At 40.0% G+C, this 14,325-nt stretch overlaps 1 protein-coding gene and 1 non-coding gene across 8 annotated transcripts in view; both read left to right on the forward strand.

The window, feature by feature from the left end:
* Positions 1-361: 361 nt before the first annotated feature.
* LOC132660460 (U6 spliceosomal RNA) lies at positions 362-465 on the forward strand. Its single transcript, XR_009601806.1, has one exon. It is a non-coding gene; the product is annotated as a U6 spliceosomal RNA (small nuclear RNA).
* A 4,930-nt stretch (positions 466-5,395) lies between these two features.
* Positions 5,396-14,325, forward strand: part of MDM2 (MDM2 proto-oncogene) — a 33,349-nt gene continuing 24,419 nt past the window's right edge. For 2 of the 7 annotated variants that reach the window (XM_060657017.3, XM_060657021.3), the window contains exons 1-5: positions 5,648-5,762; positions 6,275-6,346; positions 6,497-6,581; positions 9,722-9,796; positions 11,378-11,511. In XM_060657017.3, the coding sequence (XP_060513000.1) occupies positions 6,501-6,581; positions 9,722-9,796; positions 11,378-11,511 (290 nt within the window). In that variant the 5' untranslated portion in view covers positions 5,648-5,762; positions 6,275-6,346; positions 6,497-6,500. Of the gene's footprint in view, positions 5,763-6,274; positions 6,347-6,496; positions 6,582-9,721; positions 9,797-10,472; positions 10,560-11,377; positions 11,512-14,325 lie in introns of those variants that run through there. The other 5 variants (XM_060657018.3, XM_060657023.3, XM_060657020.3 and 2 more) reach the window with 5 other exon arrangements.

A 14,325-nucleotide genomic window follows, 5' to 3' on the forward strand; every position in this document is an offset into this window, starting at 1 on the left:
CCACTTAAATCCCTGAGATATTTGGTAATCTCTAAGGACAGGATAAGATATCAGTTAGGCTCCATACCATCCAGTTACACTATTCCTGTTGCAAATTCAGTTCATCAGTGTCTTAAAAAAAACAAAAACAAAGACAAAAAACACGACCCAGGGCACCTGGGTGGCTCAGTCAGTTAAGCATCTGATTTCAGCTCAAGTCATGATCTAGTGGTTCACGAATTTGAGCCTGGAGCCTGCTTTGGATTCTGTGTCTCCCTCTCTCTCTGCCCCTCCCCTGCTAATACTCTGTCTCTGTCTCTCAAAAATAAATGTCTATATGAGTAAAAAAGGATGGTTCAATCTTAGAAAATCTATCACTACAGTGCTCACTTCAGCAGCACAAATACTAAAATTTGAACGGTACAGAGATTCTTATGGCCCCTGAGCAAGGATAACATGCAAATTTGTGAAATGTTCCATATTAAAAAGAAAGAAAGAGAGGAAGAGAAAAAGAGAGAAAGAAAGAAGGAAAACCTGCCACTACAGTTCTGACCATATTAACAGATTAAGGAGAAAAGCCACATGATTATTTCCAGATACATAAAGAAGCATTAGATAAAATTGAACTCTCATTCATATTAAAAAAAAAATTCAAACATGAGTAGAAGGAAACTTTTGTAATATAATAAAGGGGCTCTACCTAAAACTTACATCATCCATCAATTTTAAAAGCATTTTTTTCATGTTTATTTTGAGAGTGCACATGCACGTGCACGAGTGAAGGAGGGGCAGAGAAAGAGAGGGAGAGACAGAATCCCAAGCAGCCTCCGTGCTGTCAGCACAGAGCCTGATGTGAGGCTCAAACCCACAAACTGCGAGATCGTGACCTGAGCTGAAATCAAGAGTCAGACACTTAACTGACTGAGCCACCTAGGCACCTCTAAAAGCATTTTTACTAAAGTCAGGAATAAGACAACGATGTCCACTATCTTTGCTACTATTCCATAAAATAATAATTGCTCTAAAGGTTCTAAGAAAAGAAGATATAAGAAAGGAAGAGACAAACTGATGATTTTTACAGATGACATTACTGTTTTCATAAAAATATTCAAGAGCATCTACTGAAAAACTAGCGGTATTTATAAAACAAAATGCAGCAGTATTGATGGCTGTAAGATCAAAATACAAAAACCAATCATTGTCTTATAGAGAGAATGAGAAAACATTATTAAAGAATGCAAAGGGAGACCTGAAAAAAGCTGTCATGTTCTTTTTTTATTTTTTTTTTAACGTTTTTTATTTATTTTTGGGACAGAGAGAGACAGAGCATGAACGGGGGAGGGGCAAAGAGAGACGGAGACACAGAATCGGAAGCAGGCTCCAGGCTCCGAGCCATCAGCCCAGAGCCTGTCAAGGGGCTCGAACTCACGGACCGCGAGATCGTGACCTGGCTGAAGTTGGACGCTTAACCGACTGCGCCACCCAGGCGCCCCTGTCATGTTCTTATCTGGAAAGAATCCAGACTGAAAAGACGTCAAATTAATCAATTCATCCAATGCAATTTGAATCAAAATTCCAATAGGATTCTGGTTTAGGATTTAGACAAATGAATTCTAAAAGTGACATCCCAGAACAGACAATACTGAAAAAGATAAGGACAGCTTTCCCTGTTAGATTTTGAAATTCCATATAAGGCTTACTACCGTATGGCCCAGCAATTCTTTTTGTATGTATGTAGACTACTGTATTTACTGTTTACAGTTTCATAAAATTATAGTCAACATATAAAGACATGGACTTAACGGATATACACCAAACTGATAGTTACAATTTCCCCAGGAGAGGGAAGAGAATGGGATTAAGAACAGGGATATTTCAATGTTTTTTTTAGTATCCCATACTTTAAAATATATCTGGGGGCGCCTGGGTGGCTCAGTCGGTTAAGCGTCCGACTTCAGCTCAGGTCACGATCTCGCGGTCCGCGAGTTCGAGCCCCGTGTGGGGCTCTGGGCTGATGGCTCAGAGCCTGGAGCCTGCTTCCGATTCTGTGTCTCCCTCTCTCTCTGCCCCTCCCCCGTTCATGCTGTGTCTCTCTGTCTCAAAAATAAATAAACGTTAAAAAAAAATTAAAATATATCTGAAGCAGAAATGACAAATGTGAATTCTAGGCAATGGTTACATTGGATATTAATTGTTGTGTGAATGTTTCTGCATATTTTAAACTTCTCAAAATAAACAAAAAGTTAGTCGATGAATTCTTAAAAATAGAAACAAAAAGTCTGTGGGCACCTGGGTGGCTCAGTTGGTTGAGCACCTGACTCTTGATTTTGATTCAGGTCATGATTTCACAGTTTGTGAGATAGAGTTCTGTGTCGGACTCCTCGCTGAGCCTGCTTGGGATTCTCTCCCTCCCCCCCCCCCCCCCCCCCCCGCCTCTCCCTCATTCGAGAGCTCTCTCAAAATAAACAAATAAACATTTAAAAAAGCGCCTGTGTTTATATTCACCGTTTGCTGGGATTTTGCTTTTTAAATAACACTATCCATCTCCAGACGTTTGGAAGGATAAGTGGAATTTGAACTACTTCTACAATTTTACAGTTAAATAAATATTGTGAAACTTTCAGCATTCTAAACACTGTTTCTGAGATAAATCTTGTTTATTTTCCCCCATTCTTTAAAGATTAATCAGTTATCGTTAATAAGTGCAAGTCTGAGGTGGCCCCGGGACCAGGACAAAAGTCTATTGTAAATGTGTTTGCAGACTTTAGGTCCCAAAGAACATGACGCTCAAGGTGTCTCCATCTCTTGGAACAAAGAAGCGTCTCGAGAACAATGCTACTAAAAATTAAGCAGATGTTTGCTTCCAGAAAAGTCTGGTATGAGTACAAGGGCAGAGTGACAAACGATGATGGTGGAATGCAGGAAAACAGCAGCAGCTGTTTGCATTTCTTTCTTAATCATAAAGTCACAAACGATGCCAACGATGTTAGAGTGAGAAGATCCAATGTGTTTTCTTGTTCCTCATCTTCTTTGACTCCTGCAGTATTCAGTATCATTATTTGACTCTTCCAGTTTGGGGAACACCATTAGATAGCCTGCTTTAGGTAGACTTATGGTCATTTCGCTCATTTTTTGCTGTTTCTACCCCGGCTGCCTTATCCCAGTCTGTCTCTTCTCTCCTTTGAGGAGCTCATCAGTTCTTACATGTTGAGCCAATTGTCATCTCAAAAGCTCTGTCTCTAGCCCGAGCTTCAGTTCCACATTTTCGACCACCGAACTCTTTGTTCTCTGGTGCATCAACCAAAACTCAACAACAGCCAACTTTTCATTTCCTCTAGACTTTGTGTCAGTGATATTGTCATTCTCTTTGGGTGGAAATGTAGAGTCAGACTGTTAGATTCTATGACAGCAGGGAGTATGACTATGTTGTTGACCACCTGGGGCCTTGGGTAGTGCTTGTTCCACATGGTAAGTTTTTAATACCGTTTCCTTGAAAGATAGAATCCTTGCCTCATCCATCTCTCTCCCCAGCACCTAAAATCCTATCACTTCTTCCTTCCTTCCTGGTCTTCTCTGATTTCATTAGAGAAAGACTAATCCGGTCAGTTCTGCCCTTTGCTCCTCTGCTCTACTAATTCTGCCAAGAGAATTTTTTCAAAACACAGAGCCAGTGAGAAAGGGGACAGTTGATCTAGAGGCGGCTAGCCAGACTATTCAGAGCTTGAATTGGCTCAAGGTGGTGGTGCTAAAGCCACAGTTTAAAGCAATTCACCTATTTACCTCCTTCTGATCTCTCCTAATTTGCTTACTCTGTCCATAGCCCAAATTCTTGTTTGGCATTTAATGAAACTCCAATTTCTTTTTCTTTTCTTTTCTTTTTTCTTTTCTTTCTTTCTTTCTCTTTCTTTCTTTCTTTCTTTCTTTACTGTTTATTTATTTATTTTGAGACAGAGGGAGTGAGAGAGAGTGAGAGAGCATGCACACGTGTGTGTCCACAGGGAATGGGCAAAGAGAGAGAGGGAATCCTGAGAGAGAGAGAGAGAGAGAGAGAGAGAGAGGAATCCCAAGCCAGCTCCTTGCTGTCAGTGCAGAGCCTGTCTTGGGGCTCGATCTCATGAACCACAAGATCATTACCTGAGCTGAAATCGAGAGCCGAATTACCTGAGCCGAAATCAAGTGCCACCCAGGTGCCTCAGGAAACTCCAATTTCTTAATTTTTTTTAATGTTTATTTATTTTGAGAGAGAGAGAGAGTGAGTCAGCAGGGGAGGGTCAGAGAGAGAGGGAGACACGGAATCTGAAGCAGGTTCCAGGCTCTGAGATGTCAGCACAGAGCCGGTCATGGGGCTCAAACCCATGAACCATGAGATCATGACCTGAGCCAAAGTTGGATGCTCAACGACTGAGCCACCCAGGCACCCCAAGATGAGGTTTTTCTTAAAAAGCCAAACCAAATCCCTGAAGATAATAATGTTGGCAATTAAATCAGTTGACAGACCGGTATGTTTAAGAGATTCCTTTCTTGTAGGCTAGGGAGTGGGAGAAGGTAAAGTTACAACTTAAAAGAAAAAAAAAAAAAAGTCCTTTTAAAAAAGGAACTAATTGCTTCCTGGCCAAAGAAGCTCGTTCTTTGCAATGACTGTGCCTTTTGGGTTGAACAAACTCAATTCTTACGTCCTTATTTATTTTTGAAATTGCCACGCCTATATGCCAAAAGGGGCAAGGTGAATTTTTCAGTACCTAGTCTTATATATTTTTTAATGAGAATGTATATATTATATAAACAAACCATAACATTCTAAAAGCATAAAGTGAAAAGTAACCGCTGTTCCTTATCTCCCTGATACCCCCATCACTGTAGCCACAAGTCGTCTATTTCTCCAGCCAGAACATTTGTATGCATCACATACGAGTCTATATTGTGCTATTTTTTATATTGTACTATTTTTAATTGTACTTAAAAAAAAAAAACAAACAAGTCTTGAAATAACTCGTTTGTATATAACTCCAGTGGCTGGCGGTGTGGGCTTCATCTATCGCACAGCTGTTAATTTTGGTTTCTTTTTTGGTAGCTGCACTCAGATACGCCTGGTGCCTTCAGTTTCCATCGCGGCCGAAAGTTGTAAACACATGAAATACAGAAATAGCACAACGGTTAAAGAAGTCCCAAGGGTCGCGCGCCAAACGAAGCGCGGCGGGCTGAGCTGAGCCCCACCCCGGGAGAACTGGCGGTCGACACCCGCCAAACGCGCGCGCCGGCACGGCCTCTCCTACCGCCGGGTGGCGGCCAGTGGCATGGGCTGCGCGCGCCGCGCTCCCGGACCGCCCCCTTCACGGAGGCGGCCGGCCCAGCCCCCTCCCCCAATTGGCGGACGTGGTGGGGCCTGGGCGCGCGCGCGCGCGCAAGCGCCCTGATGAGTCGCGGCTTCCGGCGCGCTCCTCTGGGGCAGCAGGGGGCGCGCATCGGGCGCGCCTCGGCCGGCTCGGGTCCTCCTGGGGCCTGTGCGGCCCTGTGTGGCTGGAAAGAAAATGGAGTAAGAGCCCGAGTCTGAGGGGCAGCCCTAACCCCTCTGACCGAGGTCCTGCCGGCTTCGCCGCCAGGAGCCTCTCTCTTCTCCGGACCCAGTGCGTTCGAGCGCCCCAGTGGCCTGGGCCCCGTGAGTGGAATGGTCGCCGAGGCCCACGGCGTCGGGCTTCTGCCCGCCCAGTGAAGGGTACTGGGGAGCCTCGAGGGTCCCCGTTCTTCCTACTCCAGGCGCGGACAACTCCGCTTGGTGAGAGCAGGTACCGGCCGGGAAGCGCATGGGCAGTTCTGAGTTTGTTCTGTGACTTGGGTTTCCCAGCTCGCTGTCGTTTGTAGCCTCTTCCCCGCCTGCGGGCTTTGTGCATTTGGTGGTGGGGGGCGCGGGGCACGTGGGTTTGTGGAGGTTTTTGTTGGAAGGAGGTGAGGCTGTGGCCGCCCGGGGGGGGAGGGCGGGGTTTCGGGCGCGCCAGCCAGCGGGCGGGAGGCGGGGGGCTCCACGGGTGGTCAGGGTAAAGGTCACGTGGGCGGGGGGTGCGTTGCGGGGCTGACGGCGGCCTCGCGGCTTGGGGTCCCAATGATGACAGGTGCCTGTTCCGTAGCGTGCGTGAAGCCGGCGCCTTGTCTGGGCGAGTTTGGGCTGGTTCTGTGTCTAAGTTGACTCAGCTTTTCCCTTTGGGCTGGTCAAGTTCGGACACGTTCCTAGTACGCAGCAGAAGGAGCTAAGCCCTGACTTGTCTCCAGCTGGGGCTATTTAAACTATGCTTTTTCCCAGCTGTATTCACTGGCGATTAGAGGTAGATACCTGTGGTCACCGACGTAGAGCACTTATTCTACATTGATCCAGGTAAGGACCCGCTTGTTACTGGCTTTAGTTTTACTATAATATTTAAGGGCAGTGTTTATCTTCTTCCCATATGACTTTGGTGGTTTTTTTTTTTCACCTTTGGTTCATTATTTCAAGTTTTTATCATGTGTGTTTTTTTCCTACTCATAGGCAAATGTGCAATACCAACATGTCTGTGTCTACCGATGGTGCTGTAAGCACCTCACAGATGCCAGCTTCGGAACAAGAGACCCTGGTTGGTATTTTTGTCTCAAGTGTAACTTTTAAGAATAATTTATGAGGTGATCAACTAAATTCCATAGACCACATTTATGGCATGGCTCTTTAAATGAAATTGTATGAACATAGCCTGAATTCTGCCACTCAGGCATAACTGTAAAAGCTGACTGTAAGAACCTGTATCATTTTCTTCGTACTTTCCCACACTGGATTTAAAATTGAGTTCCATTATATTCTTAAGCATGGATGCTGAAGTTATGTTTATTATGTGACCGATTTTTTTTTCTATTTTGACTTATTGAACTTCCTAAATGGTTTCTAAAAGTCACAAAACTAATTCATGCTTAGAAAGATTTTAGGCATTACAGAAAACTGAAAATTCTGATCATCTCTCTCTCTCTCTCTTTTTTTTTTTTTTTTTTTTTTAAGTTTATTCATTTTGAGAGAGGATCCCAAGCAGGCTTCGAGCTGTCAGCACAGAGCCTGATGTGGGGCTCTGTCCCATGAACCATGAGATCATGACCTGTGCCGAAATCAAGAGTCAGATGCTTAACTGACTGAGCCACTCAGGCACCCCTCTAGTCTTCTCTTTCAACCATGTCTCCTTTTAGATTTTTCCTATGTATATACCCATATATGATGTGTTATTGTTCTGTTCTATTAAAACAGGATTAAACTAGAGGTGTGGTGCAAATTCCATCCATGTCAGTAAATCTACAGAATTCTGTTTAATGCCTCCATAGTGTTCCAGAGCATTAGGGTAGTAGTATTTAAAAAATTTATGCCTCTACTGATAGGTTTTTTTTTTTGTTTTTTTTTTTTTTTATAGTTTTTTAGAAAACTGAGTTTTATTTTTGAGTATTACGAACAGTGCTGCTTTGGGGTGCCTGAGTGGCTCAGTTCATCCATCTTCAGCTCAGGTCATGATCTCGTGGTTCATGAGTTCGAGCCCTGTGACTGGTTCTGTGCTGACAACTCAGAGCCTGGAGCCTGTTTCAGATGCTGTGTCTCCCTCTCCCTCCCCCACCCATGCTCTGTCTATCATAAATAAACATTAATAAAAAATTTTTATAAAAAAAATAGCGCTGCTTTGTACATGTCTCCTCCTGTAGGATTTTGTAGAAGTAGAACTCTTGGGTCCTAAACTATACATGTATTTGATTGCTATTCACATCTTGATTACCACAAGGTTGTAACAGTTTTCACCTCTGCCAACACTGAATATTATCAGTTTTTATTATTTTGCTACTTTTGTGGTAAAAGGTACTGTGTCATCGTTTAAATTTGTATTTCCTTAATGTCTGTTGAGATTGGGCGTCTTGTCATTCGTTAAATCGTTTCTTTCTTCTGGAATTTACTTGGTCTCATCTGTTCACTTTTCTTTTTGTTTTATTGTGTTTTTTGTAATAATTTGTAGTTCTCTGTGTTTCAAATATATTTGACTTTTATCATTTACAAATGTTTAACTTTATGTTGTTTTTGAGAATGTTTTTATGAAGTCAAACTTGTTGGTTTTTGAATTTCATATCATGCTTTGGAAGAATTCTCCCATCCCAAGATTATGCAGATATAGCCCTGTATTTTCTTGTAATATTTTAATTTTCACATCTAGATCTTTTTTCATTTGGCATTTATTTATCTCTTTGTTATTAAATGTAAGATTAAGAATGCTTCTTACAGTTTTCTTATGGCATGTCTTTCAGGTCTTAATAAAAAACTAATGGCTCTCCATTGCAGATTTTTACTTTGAGATGTTTTATGTAGTTTGAAGTTAACATAGCATATATTAAATTTGAGGAGGAAAAAAATAATTTTTTATCTTTTCAGAGAGGTCATTCTTTAAGTACCCTGGAAGTAAAGTGTATATGTAAGCACACACACACAAAAGTGTGTGATCAGAACAGCTAATGATTCAGTACTACACTTAAGTGTATTTTAAGTTTTTTGGTTATTTAATTGATTAGCTGGAAGTAGGCAGTTTTCTTAAATTTACTTTTGAGAGTTAGATTGCATACTGGGATGCTGTTAGATTTCCAAGTTAGACAAAGGATGGGAATATATTGAAGAGAGGTGCAGAGACACTAGTCTTTGTGGAGGGAGCAAGTTATAAAGATAGTTGAGTTTTGAAGATTTTGATATAGCAACAGTTAGGGAGAAAGAGTATATTATATCTCTGTCTCCTTGCCAGTTATTTTCTCAATACCACTTGCAAAACTTCTAAATCAGGGTCAGGCAAGCTATAACCTGTGGACTGAATTTGGTCTCCTGCCTGTTTTTGTGAAGAAAGTTTTACTGAAATGCAGCCATGGCTATTGGTTTACATATATTCTGTATTTCTGAGTCAGACCACGTGGCAGGGAAAGCTTCAAATATTTACATTCTGGCTCTTTATAGAAAAAAATTGACCCCTGATTTAGTTGGCTGGCTCCTTGAATACAGCTCGTATTTTATTTATTTCCCCTACCCCCCAATACCTAGCACTGTCTGGTGCGTGGTACAAGCTCAATAGATGTTTGTCAAGTAGGTATTTGAAATGTAGACCAATTAAGAGGCAGCATGATACAGTAGGAAGAAAATGCTGCTTTGTAGATGAGGGTTGTGAGTTGCAGTCTCATATCTGCTCTTAATTATCCTTGTCATTTGGGTTAGTTATTTAAGTCGTCCAGCCTTCAGGAGCCTAATATGTGGAAAGAAGAGATTGGGAAAAGGACCTACCCTAAAGACTTACTCTTCTCTCTTGGATTTTGCAATGTAGTTTATGGTAATCTCATTGGAGTATTCCATTTATGCTTAAGTTTGTAAGGTAGTAAGCAGATAATAGAAATAGCTGGAGGAAAAAGAATAATTTTCACTGCCTCGGCGTGGACACTATTTCTGATTGCAACTGATGATACTTGAGGATTCTGTGACAATTTGCATAGTAATTAAATCTCAGTATTTTTTCCACACTGCCTTGACAGTCTGCGGTATTCAGTTTCTATAGTTTATTGCATTTAGTGAAAACATTTGACTTATTTTTTGAGTTCTAACCTTGTGAGATTGTTAAAAGTAATGTCTGCTACATTTATTGAAATTCTTCGTGGACATGCTTACTGTGGGACTTAACAGTTCTGGAATAATTTTGGAAGTATAATAGCAAGTTTTTGTTTTTCATAGGTTAGACCAAAGCCATTGCTCTTGAAGTTGTTAAAGTCTGTTGGTGCACAAAAAGACACTTATACTATGAAAGAGGTAAGCTAAATTAAGCGTGAACAAGATAACTAATGTCTTATTAGTTACATGTAGCCATGGGAAGAAATTGGCCATATAGAGGGATTTTTCAGGAAGCAGCAATATTAAGCATTGTCATTTGGACTATACTTTGAAGCTGAAAATTCTAATTATACTTGAATATCACTTCTCAGCTAGCACCTCTGAGACAAAGGGAGACTCTGTAGGGGTTCTTAGCATTTTTGTGCTGTGGACCCACTTGGCAAACTGGAAGTCTTCTCAGAATCCTGTTTCCAAATGCATGAACCGCAATGTATAGGATTACAAAAGAAACAAATTATGTAACATAGTTATTCAAATAGTAAACAAGCTTGATATATGTGCTTTTTTGTGTGTGTGCTTTTTTATTAACACATAAATAAGATTTAGTAGTAGACCTAATAAATGTAATTTCAAGGAGTATAGTTAATATTTTGAGGAGTATAGTTAATATTTTGAGATGTTTACACCAAGCATAATATGATATGAAAACACTTGTGGTTTTTATTGGTGGCAAAAATCACAGGTATTACTAATACTTTGTGGTTTGTTGCCTATATTCATAATTGAAGGAAAGCTAAATTTCAGTGAAAAGTTAGTGAAAATACAGAAATTCTTTTTCCATCCAAATTAATGGACCCCCTGAATTCTATCCAAGGACTTCTTGGGCATCCATGGATCCCAGGTTAAGAACTTCTGCACTAGAGATACATGAGTACAGTATACTGATCTTTCTGGGATAGAGGTGAGCTGATTCATGAACATATATGTTCTATTTAATGGATACATTTCAATGTATTGTTCTCTAGCTTGAAATTTGTGCACAGAAGCATGATTTTCAGTGAGAGATTGGGTCATCTTAGGCAAAATTTCACTGTGAGTGAAATGTGCCTTTTCCCCATCTCTCTCACTTAGTTTATGGGTCCCAGATTGCTTAAAACACTGAAGTACCTTATCTACATTGGGATAGTGGGTCAAGAAGAGACTCCAGATCATTTTCCTTTCCAGCCACACTTTTTATAAACTTCCTAATGGGATGTTTGGTAGGAGTGTAGGTTCTCTTCTTCCTTGCCCATGGTCTATCAACAGTCTCTTCAGTCCATAGTTACCAGGGAATATTCCTTTCAGTGAGGCCTGCTTAGCCAGTTAAGTCTACAGACAGTAGGGGAGTGTCGAGGTTAAGGATATTTTTAGGGCTGTTAACTTGGGTTTGACCTCATTATCATCATGTAATTAGTTAAGGAAACAAAAGGTATGCATTTAGTAGTAGATAGAAATAAGGGGAGGGGCGCTTGGGTGGCTCAGTTGGTTAAGTCCGACTCTGGCTCAGGTCATGATCTCATGGTTCATGGGTTTGAGCCCCGCATCAGGCTCTGTGCTGACAGCTCAGAGCCTGGAGCCTGCCTCAGATTCTGTCTCCCTCTCTCTCTAGAGAGGTTATTCTAGATGGTTGTGGGTATGGTTGCTGGTTGTTTAACCATCTTTAGATGAATGAGGTATTGAATGTTTTTGAAACTAACATTTACTTTTCTTTAATGCTCAGAAATCATATTTCTATTTCAGGTTATATTTTACCTTGGCCAGTATATTATGACTAAACGATTATATGATGAGAAGCAACAGCATATTGTGTATTGTTCCAATGATCTCCTAGGGGATTTGTTTGGAGTGCCAAGCTTCTCTGTGAAAGAACACAGGTAATTCTTCAGTTTAGTCAATTGTAAAAAGCCAACTGGACAAATGTTTCACTTCGCCTCCACCTTCACTCCCTTTTGTCAGAGAAAAATTGTTGCTGTATATATAAAAGATGTGGAAATTTAATTTCTTGGTAAGATAGCATATTGCTTGAGAACCTACATTCTGGAATCTTACAAACCTGGCTTTGAGACCTAGCTCAGCTATTTACTAGCTGTGTGACTTGGTAAATTGATTTACTTGCTCAAAACCTTAGATTACCCTATTTGTAAAGTAGGGATAATATAAATACTTAATGTGGAGTTTATGAAGACAATGTATAAAAAGCAGTGTTTGACACATAGAACACACTTAAATGTTAGTCATGGTTACTGTAAATTAAAAAATACTGCAGTTACTTTCAAAGACCATCTTTACCCTGTGGTAAAGGCTTAAATTTAAGCATTCGTTACTTTGGAGATTATTTTGTCATATATCGTAGCACTTCATCAGCCAAGTTTAACACAGATAACCTTTCTAGAATTACTGGGAACTGAAGACTGTTTTTTTTCTTTTTCTTTTTTTTTTTTTTTTAATTTTATTTTTTTAAAATTTACATTCAAGTTAGCATATAGTGCAACAATGATTTCAGGAGTAGATTCCTTAGTGCCCCTTACTCAGTTATCCCATCCCCCCTCCCACACCCCCTCCAGCAACCCTCTGTTCTCCATATTTATGAGTCTCTTATGTTTTGTCCCCCTCCCTGTTTTTATATTATTTTTGTTTCCCTTCCCTTATGTTTATCTGTTTTGCCTCAAAGTCCTCATATGAGTGAAGTCATACGATATTTGTCTTTCTCTAATTTCACTTAGCATAATACCCTCCAGTTCCATCCACGTAGTGGCAAATGGCAAGATTTCATTCTTTTTGATTGCCGAGTAATACTCCATTGTATATATATATACCACATCTTCTTTATCCGTTCATCCATCGATGGACATTTGGGCTCTTTCCATACTTTGGCTATTGTTGATAGTGCTGCTATAAACATTGGGGTGCATGTGTCCCTTTGAAACAGCACACCTGTATCCCTTGGATAAACACCTAGTAGTGCAACTGCTGGGTCGTAGGGTAGTTCTATTTTTAATTTTTTGAGGAACCTCCATACTGTTTTCCAGAGTGGCTGCACCAGCTTGCATTCCCAGTGAAGACTGTTTCTTCAGTCATCCTTTCCTTACATTTGGAATTCCTTTTCCCATGTGGTTTAGCACAGTCTGTGTAGAGCCTTAGCTTGTATGTTTTTCTTAATGGGACGAATACTTTTCACCTGAAACAATTAACTAGGTTCTAGTGTTTAATGTTCAATAATATTATAGCTAAAAAGATGGTAATTAAATGGAGTATTTATAACTTTAGAACAGTTTCATTATGTAAGCATAGTATGCATTATTGGACAATAGGAAAAGACAAAACTAAAAATAGGAAAAAAAAAAAAAAGACTATAGTTTGTCATTGAATGGTATTTTTACCTGTTTTTCTGTTATGTGCAGATGTGTTTTAACCCAGTTGTGAATATACTATATTTAATTTTGTCATGCTTCTTAATTCAACATTATATAAACATCCTTCCATTAAGTCACATTTGTCTAATGTTTATTTTTTTAATGTTTATTTATTTATTTTTTGAGAGGGAGAGAGTGGGGGAGAGGCAGAGAGAGGGAAACAGAGGATCCAAAGCAGGCTCTGCACTGAGAGCAAAGAGCCCAATATGGGGCTTGAACTCAGGAACTGTGAGATTATGACCTGAGCTGAAGTCGGATGCTTAACCAGCTGAGCCACCCTGGTGTCCCTGTCTAATATTCATTTATGTTGTTATTTTACATTTGGCCTTGGGATATAAGCTTTATTTTATAACTATGTTGGTGATTTTGCACTGAGTGTTGAACCTTCTGATAATGTTTTGAGGTACAGTTGTCTAGTTTCTCACATTGAAAGCATAGTTTAAAAAGTATCTTTGACTTGAATTTTAATATGTTGAGAGATTAAACACTGGGGAGATTACTAACTTGGAAAAAGGGTATGAACAGGAATACTGGTTTTTATGAGTTTACAGAACTGTGTCATTAGTTCCAAGAGTGAAAAGAAATAATTGGGATTGGCACTTCCCCTTAATGATAGGAATTAGAAATGATACGTAACCGATAACATTCTCTAAAATCATTAGTTTAAAAAAAAACTGTGCCATAACATCAGTGAAGGCTGGAATAACTGAATTGTCTTCCTGTTGGGGTATAAGTTCTATGAGGGCAGAGATTTGTTTCCATTTTATTCCTTGTTTTCAGTCTGTATTTACTAAATGAATGAAGGAAACTTTAAATAAATTTTAAGATTAAGAAAGAAAATTCATTAGGTGGTTGGTCCATGAGTTGATAGAAGTCAAAATTATAATCAAGTTCCTATGTAGGATGCAGGTTTTGCACAACCCACTACATTTTTAGGCAGTTTACTTCTAAGCTTTAAGTACAGAGCTAGAAATTTTTCTTCTCTGTTTGAAAACAAATATATTAAACTGCTTTCTGCATTCACACCCATTCTCTGGGGTCTTTTGGTGAGGTCCAAACAAGGCATATTTCAGGAAATGGAGATACGAAGTCTTTCAGCTAGAGGGACCTTTGTGATTAAATAAGAGTAACAGTAGGTAATCATACAGCTAATTATCATGGTGCTTTTTAGGGCCTAGAAGCTTACCAGTGGTACAGTTTGCAGTAATTTATTTAAAGTTTATTTATTTTGAGAGAGAGCATGAGTGAGCATGAGCAGAGGAGGGGAGAGAGAGT

The sequence above is a fragment of the Panthera onca genome, chromosome B4, assembly GCF_046562875.1.
Source record: "Panthera onca isolate mPanOnc1 chromosome B4, mPanOnc1 haplotype 2, whole genome shotgun sequence".
Classification (NCBI taxonomy): domain Eukaryota; kingdom Metazoa; phylum Chordata; class Mammalia; order Carnivora; family Felidae; genus Panthera; species Panthera onca.